This window comes from Astatotilapia calliptera, chromosome 8 (genome assembly GCF_900246225.1).
Source record: "Astatotilapia calliptera chromosome 8, fAstCal1.2, whole genome shotgun sequence".
Taxonomy (NCBI): Eukaryota; Metazoa; Chordata; class Actinopteri; order Cichliformes; family Cichlidae; genus Astatotilapia; species Astatotilapia calliptera.
Genome location: NC_039309.1, coordinates 2,567,881 through 2,582,245, shown reverse-complemented (window position 1 = coordinate 2,582,245; position 14,365 = coordinate 2,567,881). Strand labels below are relative to the sequence as shown.

The following is a 14,365-nucleotide window of genomic DNA, read 5'->3' as shown; positions in this document are numbered from 1 at the left end:
TTAACATGCTGCAAATGCATTGGAGTCATCTTATTATAAGGTTGTGTAAGGCAAAGGACCGCTGCAGCACTGTGAGCAGACTCAGCAGAGCCAATAAAGGAATTAAAGTTGTAGCTGAAATCCTGAAACTCGATTAAAAAGAAAGATGTGTTGATCGCAGCTGATCTTATCTGCCTAATTAGCCTCATATTTGCCTCATGCAACCTCATATGCTCTTTCAGCATGTCAGGTGGGTCCCATGCCAAAATGATCTATGTGAGGCATTATCTAAATTAACTTTCATTTCAGTGGCAGGGGTTTTCCACCTGGAAGTTGTTCTTCCATCCCATCTTTGCAGCTGGAGACTTGCTTTCAGCTCAGGATTCGTTGAATGTTCGATGTCTCTTATACTGTCAACAAACCCTCAAGTTAAGAAAAAAATCTGCAGTTCCTCTAATGTCCACTTGAGGCTCCCTCTAAAAGTTACGGTTGAATTTTGCAGCAGGCAAAGACTCCATGGTGTTCTTCTTATTGCTCACCTGTTTAATTTTTCCTATAGAGGCATGACTGCTTTCAGTGATAGCTACCTGTGTTTTAGCTTTTTGAGTTTTCATGGCCTCCTTTCTAATTATTAGGGTTGGACGATTGGACGAATATAACGACTACTTTTTACAAGGGGGATTTATTTATCTGATTGCCCATGAGTGAGTTTGCTAATAATGATGGCGCTAATAAAAGCAGTCAACAGAAAAAAAAATAATAGCGCTGTTTTAACAGCACCCTCTTTCATCTGCGAGCAAATGCCCCCACCTCAGCGTGCGCCCAAGTGCTTGTTGATGGAGCTATAGAAGCTGGTGATAGCCTAGCATAGCACGTGCATGCTCATGCAAGTTAGTAGTGTTTGAGTACTTTGCTCGCACCATACATCTGCACGAGCGGCACACAGCTTTGGTTACATCCTTTGGCTTTAAACCAAATAAAAGACGTAAACCTAAGAAATCCCAAATTGGTGACTTTATTATTATTATTATTATTTTTAGCGCTGTCAGCGTTAATGCGCCGTCATCACGACTAAAGCGATTAACAATTAACCCATCTGGAGTCAAAATCCCTGAAATGTCTCTTGTCAACGCATTTTGGCAGTTTGTCCTAATTTTGTTAATTCTGCGCTCAAGATGGGTCGAGAGCGTTAAAAATTGTAATCGTGATGACCGCGTTTAAACCACGTTAGCGCTGACAGCGGTTTTTGGGGGGGGATTAGTTCGTCTATGTTTGGACGACTTCTGTGTTGTAAACGCACAAATCAGTCTGCGCGTGATTACATTGCTCCGCCCATCAAAAAGTCTGCACATGCGCGAATATATCGTCCATCGGCGATTGTTGGACTGACGATTGCGGGTTGGCAAATTTGTACATATTGCCCAACCCTACTAATTATATGTAAACTTTACAGTCATACCTCATAGATCTCCGATACATACAGGTTGTATGACATGAAAAAGGAACTTTGGAGGTGGGAAACATACTAACTTCACACCGAATCACAAGACACTTTAAAACTGAAATTCTTCAGAATCCACAGCACTTCCAGCAGCCTTCTTTTATATACAGGCTTTGCTTTAGAAAGGGGAAATGCTTTGCTCATTTTGCTCCTCGTGTCTTCTGCACAAACGTATTTATTGCACTGCAGTCTAGTTGCACGCTTTGAAATGACCTGATTGGTTTGCTCTGATAGTCTGAAGCCTGTCCTGGGTATGAGATAGCTTTTGAATCTGTGCACCTGCAGAGAACTTTTGAAGTGCCAAAGTATGAAGTTAATTTCCTCCCTGTTACAGACAAGCAGTAATGGCATTAGAAGACACGGTGCCCATAGGAGCATAATAACGCACTTAATGTACTCTCTCATCCTCTCTTCTTCTCCAGTTTCATGCTCTGACTCCTAAAATAACTTTCCTCCCTCTCAGTTGAATTTCTGTCTCCATCGCTTTGTCTTGACCGCTTCATCATACTTTTTACCTCCCTGTATTACCCCCTCCCCCGGGCCGCAGTACAGCTCAGATCTCGCTCCATCTCCCATTAACGTGATCGAGAGCGAGAGAGGAGTGCAGCTCATTATAAAAATAATAACCCTCGGAAGTGAGCGGCCTACGGTGGAGTCGTCAGAACTCTGCTTTGATTACAGTAAACTGTACGTCTGTGCCATCAGATGAGCCTGGGCGTTGTTAGGTTATTGAGCTGAGGACTCTGGGAGATATTAGATGTTACCATAATGACAACACTTGGACAGGCTCATCCATATTTAGGAGATGGCGCTGGCTTTGTTTGGGGAATGTTTTTAAGGGACGAGCGGTTATTACATCCATAACAGTGACCCTCTCCACTGTCCTAATGTCGTTCATTCCACTGCTGTACCATAAAGACTCTTGTATAAAATCTACAAAATTACCACACACACACACACAGGATGGGTGCTGGGGGTGAAACAAGCACACAACAGCATAACTGGAGCGTGCCTGCTCTTTAACACAAAGTAACACGCGGCATCGCCGCCTTAACTTCCATGGTTCGGTCACACGGCGCTGGTATCCGCTTCACATAGGATTTGATTTTACTTTCCGCCTCCGTGAGTCTGCTGCTGTGCAGGTGGCAAAGCACCAACTGTGCGTGTGCTCTAAGGAGTGAGCTTCAGAGAAGGATGACAGGAATGAGTAATCACCCGTCCTGCCGATGGACACAGTCACGATGACGTCGCCACGGCAAAGTTTTTTTGTGATTGCAGTCCTGATGTTTGGGGAGTCTTTACTGCAGACTGAGTGTTATTTACGGCCCAAACACGCAGAGAGGAGCGGACAGACGGGAGAAATGAAACGATGTTCATCAAGTTAACATCAACGTGTTACGTTGGCGCCAGTGCAGCGAAAGCTTACCAATCAGTGGTAACCGAGCATAATGAGAGGGAGAAGCTGACGGGGAGAGAAAAGTTTATCAGAGAAAATCTGTAGGCATGCATGAAATGTCTCCAAACTGTTGGCCCTTTGCTCTTCGCTTTCTCAGTTCCATGTTCACTCTGGCACTGGGCCCTGGTGGGAAAGCCAGAATCAGAGAGCTGTCCGAACCAAATATGCTCCCCACACTACACTACTTTCATTTTCTGATCATGGTTTTCCTGCCATTCTGACCCCTCCGGTGAAGTCGGGATAACTAATTCACGAGGTTTGGCAGTGAAGTTGTAGTTTGCTCTTAATGCACACCCGCAATGCCAAAAACAGCGTGTTTTTGTTTTTTCTAATATTTTTAATCTGGCCCATAGCAGAGACACTGCACGTTCACCCCCCTCTCATCTGTCCCATACTTCTTAGCAGCAGGTGGGCGGGGCGGGTGGGCTGGGTGTCTGCCTGTGTCATTCAGATTACTGTCGCAGGCTTTAATTTGGTGTGTTGATGTTCCAGCACAGCAAAGCTCATCCCCAAACTCCCCTTTGTCTCTGCTTATTAACCCCGCGGTGCAGAAATCCCCTCCCGCCCCACCTCCTCACCGCTCTTCTCCTCAGCCAACTCTCTCCGCTCGTCCTCTTTTGTTTTTCATTATGAATGCCCCGGCAACCACCAACCACAGGTTTGGCAAAAATATACAAAGAGGACAGGAGATGAGCCAAGGATGAGGGTGGACGGTGGCGTGGGAGGGTGTGTGTGTTTGTTTTTTAAGTGTGTGTGCGTGTGTGTGTCCTGCTGTTTGATCAACGCTGGCAAACTCTGCTCAGTTTAATGCGCTTCCCCTCCTCCGTTTCTGCTTCACCCTGAGCATCAGTTTCTATCCACTATGTTCTCTTTTATTTATCTGCTCTCCTCGATTGTTTCAAGTCGATTTTATTTATTGATTTTTATTCCAAAAGTTCTTTTAAAAAATCATAAAGATACAAAAGAACAGTTGGTCCACGGTGAACAGCAAAGGCTTCTGTCTGGTGACACAGTAAAAATACAGAACTTGAAATATTGAATTTAATATTTTTAGAAATTTGGAGAAAGTCAGGAGTCAGAAAAGGTTTAAAAAATATAAATTAAGTCAGTTTTCTTCTCCCCCCCCCCTGAGAATGGCACGTCGACTGCACGTGTGCAGAAATGCATGTCATACCGGTTATAACAGGTTCCAGATAAATGGAGCGGAGTTCACAACGGCTGCTTAGTTTTTGTTCTCATTTAAAATAAATATTGACCCTGTACCATATTGCCCTAAAAATCCTCTGCTGTGGGTTCTCACATTAAACACTTTGGTTCAGAACATGTCTGGATTCGAGCGTCTTGGTTTCTGTCTGTTATCCACCAAACTCTCCTGAATTTGAGATGCTTTGCTTTAGTAACAGTTGAATTATTCAGTGTAATCTTCTCACACTTTAGTTTTGTTTGGTTTGTTGGCTCCGGTTTTGAAGCCTTGACTTTAACTACGGTGTTAGATTTGTACAAGTGCATCCTTTTGCTGGTGCTGTGCAAACACACACATATTTGTGTGCTCAGTAGCATCCCACGACACAGCAGGGCTCGTTGTTTGTCAGGTATTTCATTAATACTGCTGTAAAAAGCACCCACAGCACAGTGCACGCTGAAGCCTCAAGTGGCCATTTGAGGAACTGCATGTCTGTTTCCAGCTTCTGCGATGTTTATGTTTTTATATGTTTGTTTATTTTTCAGTCTCCCACCAAAGCGGTGTACAACGCCAGGCACTGGACATTGGAGAGCGAAGAAGAGCCCCTTCCGCCTTTCTTCGCGCGATCACAGACGACTCCCGTAAGTCTCGCTTTCAGACCAAACATTCGATTTCAGCCTGCATCAAAAACAAAGCAGCTGCAGCTTACTCATGTCAACCTTGCTCCGTCTCCAGGCCTCAGCCTCAGCTGGAGGCTCCAGTAAGGAGCCCTCTAACTCTCAGAAGGACGATGGTGTGTTCAAGGCTCCGCCCCCTCCTCCAAAGGTCACAAAGTGTGTCACTGTCCCTACAGATCCATACCAGGACACCGTCACTGCACTCAAGTGTCACAAAGAACATAAAGAGGTGCACAGAAAATGTTCTCCTTGAGCTCGTTGCACATCACGCTGAAGAAACACCAGAAACATCAACATGTCTCTCATTGTGCTTTGCAGCTGTACACAGTCGTCCAACACGTGAAGCATTTCAACGACGTGGTGGAGTTCGGGGAAAACCAGGAGTTCACCGATGACTTTGAATACCTAGCTACTGGTTTGAAGAGCGGACAGCCTCTCAACACGCGATGCCTTAGGTGAGAGTCTCCACGTTCCATGGGAAGTTAAAATTTTCCCATATTTACCAACAACAGTCCAGCAGCCAGTGATTACAGGTGATATTTACACCCCTCGTACACTCACTTTCTGGTTATAACAACAATACAAATGAGATGAAACCAGCTGTGGAGGTTGCCTTGCAGTGTCTTAACACGTATCGGAGTTCAGATTTGGGAAGTGGGATATAAAGTGTTTGAAATTTGGGATGAGCATCGGGGCGCTAATGAAGGAGGCAGAGCGTTACATTTTCAACATTTAAACCTCGTTTTCACACTTACAAACACTCATTTTGTGTGTTGATGTTCTGTGTTGTGTCTTTAGTGTGATCAGCCTGGCTACACGCTGCGCCATGCCCAGCTTCAGGATGCACCTCAGGGCCAGAGGGAAGGTGGCTCAGGTCTTCAAAACGCTCAACGATGCCCCACAGCACCCGGTGAGGGTCAGCAGCTGAGCACTGAGCCCCGACTCAGTGCTGTTCACTTTTGTTATTTGTTGTTTTACATCCAAAATTCAGAATTTGTTGTTTAACAGAATGAACAAATAATTTGGTGAGAACTGATTCTGGGTCAGGTTAGTGAGTAAATACGCTGAAATCCAGTGTCTGTAATCTGGAAACAAATGTTCAAAAAAAACCAAAGAAGGCGACCTCTGAGAGAGCTGAAGGAAGTTTGAGAACAACAGTAAATAATTTAAAGTTTCTTTTTCTGTCTCCTCTGCAGAACTTGGCTCTGTGTACAGCCTCTCTCATGTACATCCTGAGCAGAGACCGGCTCAACATGGATCTGGACCGGTCCTGCCTGGACCTGATGCTCCGCCTGCTCGAACTGGACCAGGACCAGGGGGGCGGGAATGGGGCGGACTCCACGGTCCATTTCAGTGCCAAGGAGATCGCCAAAATAAAGGAGAAGATCAGGAAGCTGTGCGACACGGTGCACAACAAGCACCTGGACCTGCAGAACATCACGGTACACAAACGCACGCGGTGGCGACGTTAACATTACACGTGTTCAGAGGGGGTTTATTTTGAGGGCGGAAAAAGCTTTGAGCGATTATTTCGACTGCTCCAGTCGGGGTGACTCACAGACTCCCACATGTGTCAGGATGTTTCTCACAGATCTGTTAGAGCTGAGCCAGAAAAACACAAAATTCAACTTCTACAACCACAGGAAGCGGCCCACGGTGCACAGAATAACTCCAACATGTTAAACGTGTGAAGTGATGCTTGAGAGTTTAGATTTAAGCTCCTGACTCCTCCTCCTTCTCCCTACAGACGGGTCATTTGGCCATGGAGACGTTGCTGTCTCTGACTTCGAAACGAGCAGGTGACTGGTTCAAAGAGGAGCTGCGGCTGCTGGGAGGACTGGACCACATAGTAGACAAAGGTCGACCATTACACAGAAGTCCAGCAGAAAGAGGAAAACTGTCAAGCGTTTCATTTCTCACCTCGTGTCCTTGTTTTGGTTTCTCTGCCCACAGTGAAGGAATGTGTGGATAACTTGAACCAAGAGGACGATAAGGAGAAGCTGGTGTCGTCTTTGTGGGGGGCTGAGCGGTGTTTACGCGTGCTGGAGAGTGTAAGTGCCAAATCAAAATAAGAAAAGACGTGACAGGGTTTTGTTTTTAAAGTCCACTTGTGTTCTTTTTTATAAGCCTGCGAGGCTCAGAGCAAAATGTAATTGGAAATAAAAAAACAGATATACACACACATTATTACTTTGATGCCAAAAACAGAGAATATAAAGTATCAAAGTGAAAAGAAGCGTTCAGTTAAACTCGGCTGGTGCGAACAGGCGAGGAAGTTTGAGCCGACATGCTTCCTTCGCTGGGAGACATGTTTGTTGTTCTACACAAAGACAAATTAAACTAGAAAGTGCATTTTCTGAAGAAACTGCAGTGTGAATGCTTGAATCTGAATGTATGCACTGAAATGAATTAATTGCTGAATTTTGAGTTAAAAATCTTGAATGAGATTAAAAAAAAACAAAAAAAAACGAATTTAACCTGAAAACAAAGGTGCTGAACTGCTAAAAGCTGAAAGTTACACAGAAGAAGGAGTTGGAAAAAAACTGAAAATGTTTTAAATGTAAATTAGAAAACCCTAAGAAATGAGAAAAGAACATTTAGAGTCAGAAAACATCTGAATGAATATTAAAAGGTCATATTCTTTGAATCACTGAATGACTCAAATGTGATCCCTCCACTTTGATCCACACAGTTTAAAAAGTTTAAATGCCTGAGCTTTGAAAGATACGGTGTTGGAAAGAGAACAATAATGGCGACAATTTGAGGGTAAAATGATGGCTGTAACACTGTGGACACAGCAGCAGTTGAAAGAGAAGTGCTTAAGATGAATCTTGGTACAGTGGCAGGCAGAGCTCGTTAAGCAGGCAGGTGTGAGCCTGGTTGCTATAGTGACCGCACCCAATGGCTCCATACACACGCACACAGACATGCACCTCACTTTTGCTGCTTAAAATGAACAGAAAAGTCAGGCCGAAACAAATCGTTCCCAAATGAAAAGTAAAAGTCGTATTGACAAAATTCTTTCACTGTGAGCGACAGCAGCTTCTAGTCTACCAAATTCTCAGTTTTCATGTCTGTGGAGTTTATTATATGGACGTGGTGACAGTGGAAAGACACCATGCTCTTCTGATTTTCAAACGAACCTTCTGAGCCATTTTAACATTAGAGTCTATGGAAGAGTTGGAGGGAGGAGGCTGTGCATTGGTGACATTTATGAAAGAACCGTAACACCTAGGACAATAGTAAACACATTGGATGAAAGAGGACAGCCATGGCTACGTTTTGAGGGTAAAATCATACCTGTAGAGCAAACGCTGCGGACACAGCAGCAGTTTTAAAAAAGATTTTAAGATTTTTTTTTTTGCTCCTCTCACTCTAGCAGTTGAGCTGCCTCACTCTAGCCCCAACATTCCGTCCCATACACACCCATTATAAACTCTGAAACGGGTGAAAAAACATCATGAAACTTAAACTGGAACTGAAGAAAAAGTATAATAGATATTGAAAAGATAAATACAAGTTGAATAGTTGAATGTCTTGTCTTCGTTTTAAAGTTTGAATGGTGGCTCTATGTGAACGTATGTTGAAGTAGTAAGAGTTTAAAAATGAGTAAGTTGAATGAGAATTTGAAGGGTCTCCCCATTGAAATACATGGGAAATTTTTGTTGAATAAAGTTGAATAAAATTAAAAATATAAATGTTAAAAATGAGAAAAATACAAGCAACCATGTCCAAAATAATAGGAATCTAATGGTGTTTGAATGGTTTTTCTAAGTTGAACGGTTTTGAAGGAGTAGGCTTTCAAAAAACGTACGGAATAGATAATAAAATATAAGAACTAGAAAGTGCATTTTCTGAAGAAACTGCAGTGTGAATGCTTGAATCTGAATGTATGCACTGAAATGAATTAATTGCTGAATTTTGAGTTAAAAATATTGAATGAGATTAAAAAAAAAAAAAAAAAACGAATTTAACCTGAAAACAAAGGTGCTGAACTGCTAAAAGCTGAAAGTTACACAGAAGAAGAAGTTGGAAAAAAGCTGAAAATGTTTTAAATGTAAATTAGAAAACCCTAAGAAATGAGAAAAGAACATTTAGAGTCAGAAAACCTCTGAATGAATATTAAAAGTTCATATCCTTCTAATTGAAATGAACTTAAAAGATGAACAAACATTCTGCAGAAAATACAAACTTTAATATACAGCATGATGTTTTTCAGACATATACACATGTGTATATCATGTTTAATAGTATTACATACATCAATTTGTTTTGTATGTCATAGAAAATAACATAAAAATCTTAAGTCATATTTTACAGCTTCTTTCTGAAAAGGACTGGTAGAATAAAGAAAAATAACTAAATTAAATAACTAAATAAAAAATAATGAGCAACATATGAAATACATGAAAATTCAACTTTTAAAACCACAATCCTGAACCTTTAAATTGTGTTGGTTTCTTAGAACATGGCTGAACAGCTGTTTCTATCGGTCTACTTAATCTTCTGATCTGTCTACACATCTTTTTATTACTCATTCTTTTTTATGTTTTAATGTAAACAGAGTCCACACAGTGGTAAAAGAGAACTGTATAGAGATTTGTGAGTAAACTCAAATGAAAGCGTAAGGTGGTGACACAGTTTAACACATGCAAATAATCAAATAAACACATTAGTCCTTTTTGTGAACATGGATAAATAAGTATCAATACAGCATTGTTCAGCCATGCCACTAAATGCTTTTTTACACATTGTTTTAACCTGGGCTCAGACACAAAGTCCCAAAATTAGTTAGTCCCTGACTTTGAGTTGTGGTTATGACTAATTATTATACACAAGTCTTTATCTATCTGAACTCTAAGTACACAAATATGAAAAAACCTATACTTACCAGCTGATACCCCACACTACACACTAGGTGTGCCATGTGACCTGAAACTTTGGTACAAAATCATCATAATCATTCTGTTAACACTGTTTTTTAACACTGTTTGTGTTGCTGTTCAGCAGTTTAAAATGTTTTAGATTGGATTACATGGAATGAATTTGAATTTTCTTGGGGGTTTTTGTATGTGTTTCGTTCTCAGCAGATTTTTTCTTCCATACTGTTGAATTCCAGTTACCACATTTCTGGTCATATGACATCCCAAGTGCCCACTTAAAAAATCCCCACAGTTAATTCAACATTAAAACAAAATAAAAAAATGTTAAATAAATAAAGGTTTGCTCTGTGATGAAATATTAAATAAGCATACATTGTACAGAGCACTAACAATGAAAACAATCCTTTAGCCTGTTGATCAGAGAGAGGCAGTCATTATGTCCATTTAAAACCTGTAATCACAGAGCACAATGTTTCTGTGAAACTATGAAGTCCCATATGATCCTCATCACGTCCAGTGACTTCAGAGTGGATCCTCCCTGTCATCCGGCCAGTGTTTGATGTGTGGCAAGCAGCACAGAAGCAGGATAGCTGAGGACTTTAAAAGAAGAGCAGAAAACGGGAACATATGTAGTTGTAAATGTAAATATCAGTGATACTTGTCTTGTCAAAGGGAATAAAATAATGAAAATGTTAACTTACACACTCATTTAGGGAGGATCTTGACACTGCACAGAGGAGGCACAGTCAGTCTGACAATGATGGTGATCTCCAGGGATGTTTTCCTGCAGCAACATTCCTGCCAACTGGCCGTATGATCCAGAGTAGTTGGTTTGTAATGAACAGAAAGGTGTATATGTTAGGTAGTGTGCACTCAGAGCTGGTCCTAAGAAACAAACACATCCTGTAATAAACTGAATACCTGTAGTAGTGCTGCTGCAAATATGAAGCCCTTCTATCATGAGTGGTTTCAAAGAAGGTGTTTTGGAGGCTCGGTCACAGAAACTGTGCAGTCTGTTCAGTCCTGAGTGTCTCAGCTCTGATGGGGATGGATCACAGAGGGAAACACCTGAGTACAGACATTACAATACACTCTAACACTCCTAAGGTCAAGTGAAAACACAATTTAAACACTTTACAAAGAATTAATACATGTTTTCATGGAAATTATGTCATTAACCCTTTTTGTTGTGAGTAAATCTCACCGACTGCTTGTGGGACAAGCTAGAAGGAGGACTTATCACAGAATGTCTCCTGTGCTCCAGATGTGAAGTCTCACGCTCTGATCGTACGGCGATGAAGATGGTGATGATGAAGCCTCTCTGATCTGTGGCATTACAGTTTCTGGCTGCTATGTGCTTCACACTGTTGGATCTTACATGTGAAGCTTGGAGAAGACACAGGAGGACTGTGTCTCTCTTAAAAAAGAAAAAGAAAAAAGGAAACCTAACACCCCCCCCCCTCAGCTCCCACCGTAACCCCCCCCCCCCCCCCCCCCCCACTCAACTCCCCAACCTCACACCATCCAATGTCTATACAAATGTAGGGTATCAGCTGGTAACAGAAAGCAAGTGTTACATATGTACTACTTATGTAACACTGCTGAAACATTTCTGGCCAGAAATGTGCAGTTATCAACCCAGACCCACCCTGATGATTGCACTGGCCGAAACATGATAAAAGCTCATAAAAATGTATGTTTCATTGAAAGATTTGTCCAAAAATATAATCGTATACTTTTGAAAAAGTTTAAAGTTTATAACAAACCAAAATAATAACATTTTTGTAAATAGTATTTCAAAATAGAGGCACACATAAAGTGGCTTAACTGTCATTATTGCTGTAATTAGGTTTGTTTGTTTGTTTGTTTGTTTGTTTGTTTGTTTGTTTGTTTAAAAAGCAACCTTTAGTCATTATTGTTCTCTCAGAAACAATGAAGAAGCTGTTGAACATTTATGTGTTGTGTAGGCAATCCTCTGGTCCACCCTCCCTCCCTCCCAGCCACAGTGAGACTGGGGCAGCCTGGCAGGATGTTGAAGCCTGGCTGCAGAGAGGATATGCCTACACTATTCATTTTAAACTGCTATATTTGATTTTTCTGACATTTATAGGTTACTGTTAGTGAATTTTAGATTTTCTGTGATAAATAAAATTGTCATCTTTTACTGATATCATTACTTAATTCATGTAATTGTATTTTATGTAAACAATTCAAACATTATACTGCAATGCAGGGCGTCAACTTTTAAATATCGCTCTACTTTCTTAAGTCATTCAAAAATATAGATATTACTTACTGTATTCAAAGATCTAGATCATGAATCATCACAGGACAATACACAGTATACTGGGTCATGGTAACTATGGTAGGTCTTCATGACTCCAGAATGGAGACATCGATCTGACTGAGAAATGAAAATTAGGTCAAGCAGTGTGTTCTTCTCTGTGGTAGGGGCAGTGATGACCTGTGCGTATCCCCTAGACTCAAACAGCTCCAGGATTAGTTTGTTTGCACTGGATAAAACATTCTCATTAAAATCACCACAAACTATGATGGGATGACAGTCCATGATCTCCAATGAGTCTAATAGGCTTACCAGGTTTTTCAGGAATGGCCTCAGAGTGTAGTCTGGAGGTCTGTATACAACTGCAATCAGAGCACTGACTGGTGCTTCAACCTTTAAAGCCAGAAATTCAAGGTCAGTTACATTATGGATGTACTGTTTTTCATGCACTTGAATGTCACTTTTCACATAAACAGCAACTCCACCACCACTTCTGTTTGCCATCTGGGGAAAGTTTGTGTAGGACAGGTGTCTGTTGCGTTTGAACAAATTGTAATTTTCCAAGTGGAGACTCTCTGCGACAAAAGAGCCCCGCAGGTGTGTTTCTGTTAGGCACAAAACATCTGCTAGACACAATTCATGGTGACTTTTGATGTCATTAATGTGAGCTGGCAGTCCCTCTGTATTATGATGAACAATGGTGAAAACCTCTGACCTGCTCAGTGTTTGCCTCACGTGTAGAAGAGGCATCATGTCATCAAGGTTGGCTTGTCTCATGTTCTCAAGCGCTGCAGTGATTTCTGGGTTGGTGAATATTTTTTTCTCTTCCATATCAAGAAGATACAGTCCACTGAGAGACGTCACTCTACTGACAGCTACGTAGGCCATGCCGGGCTCAAAAATGCTCTTAAGAGAGACAACAGCTGATGTAGTTGTCATACCCTGTACCTTATGTATTGTACATGCAAAGGCCAGCTTCACTGGGAACTGTCTTCGTACCACTCCTTTCTGCTTCAGATTCTCCTCTGCTCTCTCAATGTACACCATATCGTCTGCTGGTGTGCGGTTATTCTTTCCAGATGTCTCATTATCCATTTTAAGTCCAAGCTTGATGATGTGTTGGTCATTTTCAGAGTAAACTACTCTAAGTAGTATTCCAAAAGCTCCATTAACCAAACCATTTTGTATGTCAATGTTTCTGGTGAGCATGACACGAGCTCCTTCTGCAACTTTCAGTGTGTCTGGTAACTCGTTTTTACCTCCTTTCAACGGTCTGTCTTGAAGTGCCATTCTGCCAGTTCTAGGATCTTTTCTATAATCATCTGCATGGATGTCAATGATATGAGTGTGGAGCAGAGCCAGTGTTGCAGAGTTGTGTGCATCCACTTCTTTATTAGTTGCAAAAATGTGCAACGCATCAGTTGGACAATGGGCTGGTTCAGTTATGGCCTGTGACAACAAATTTCTATCTGCTTCGCAAAGCTCATCCAACTTTCCTTTCACACGAATTCTGTTCAGCATCTCTGCAAAGACAACATCATCTTTCTGACGCATAATCTCAGTCAGAGTGATCATCTGAAAATGCTCCCGCCACAGGTCGATCTCAGACGGGTCGTGCACACAGAGAGGTTTAGACTGTCGCACTGGGGGTAGCTGATAGAAGTCTCCGACAGCAATGACTGACATGCCTCCAAAGGGTCTCCGAGTCCCTTTGATCTGTTTGAGTCTTGCATCTACATATGCAAACAGATGTCTTGACACCATAGACACTTCGTCAATGACGATTATTTCAGCATTCATAAGTTCTGATCTGACTTCATCCAGCTGATTGCCAAGTCCCTGAATGGGAGGTTTTAAGCTTCTAGGCAGCTTGAGAAGAGAATGCAGTGTTGTTCCAGAAATGTTAAAAGCTGCAGTCCCAGTGAAAGCAGTTAACAGGACAGTGGGTTTTGATATGTCAACGTCGTCTGCATATCTGGGCACTTTGCTCAGTATCTTAGATGCTTCTGAGTAGATGCATTTGATAAGATGTGATTTTCCTGTTCCAGCACCACCATTAATATAAAAGAAAAACTGCTCTGGATTTAGAGCACAGACTCTTTTAATGCACCAGTCTCTAACTGCATAAAATATGCAGGCTTGCTTCTTGTTCAGATTCTGAAACATCTGACGTAACAATGTGGGATCAATAGCAGGGGGTTCCCTGATGGCTCTGACTTCTGTTGAAGCATCAGCCTGACGGCTGTAGTCGGGCACATCTTCCTGTTCATTTTCATTGTCTCGCTCTCTTTCTTGTTCAACAAGTGGCAACCTTACGAGATCTGATTCAGGTGCCAGATTACACCATTCGTCAGTCACACCTCTGTTCTGCTCATATTTCAACAGTCAGTCACACCTCTGTT

At 41.8% G+C, this 14,365-nt stretch overlaps 1 protein-coding gene across 2 annotated transcripts in view; it reads left to right on the top strand.

The window, feature by feature from the left end:
- The window catches only part of LOC113027962 (wings apart-like protein homolog), a 68,411-nt gene that overhangs the window by 17,342 nt on the left and 36,704 nt on the right, over window positions 1–14,365 (top strand). For both annotated transcript variants that reach the window (XM_026177829.1, XM_026177828.1), the window contains exons 6-12: window positions 4,665–4,760; window positions 4,855–5,025; window positions 5,115–5,251; window positions 5,595–5,706; window positions 5,993–6,238; window positions 6,544–6,655; window positions 6,750–6,847. In XM_026177829.1, coding sequence (XP_026033614.1) covers window positions 4,665–4,760; window positions 4,855–5,025; window positions 5,115–5,251; window positions 5,595–5,706; window positions 5,993–6,238; window positions 6,544–6,655; window positions 6,750–6,847 — 972 coding nt within the window. The remainder of the gene's footprint in view (window positions 1–4,664; window positions 4,761–4,854; window positions 5,026–5,114; window positions 5,252–5,594; window positions 5,707–5,992; window positions 6,239–6,543; window positions 6,656–6,749; window positions 6,848–14,365) is intronic.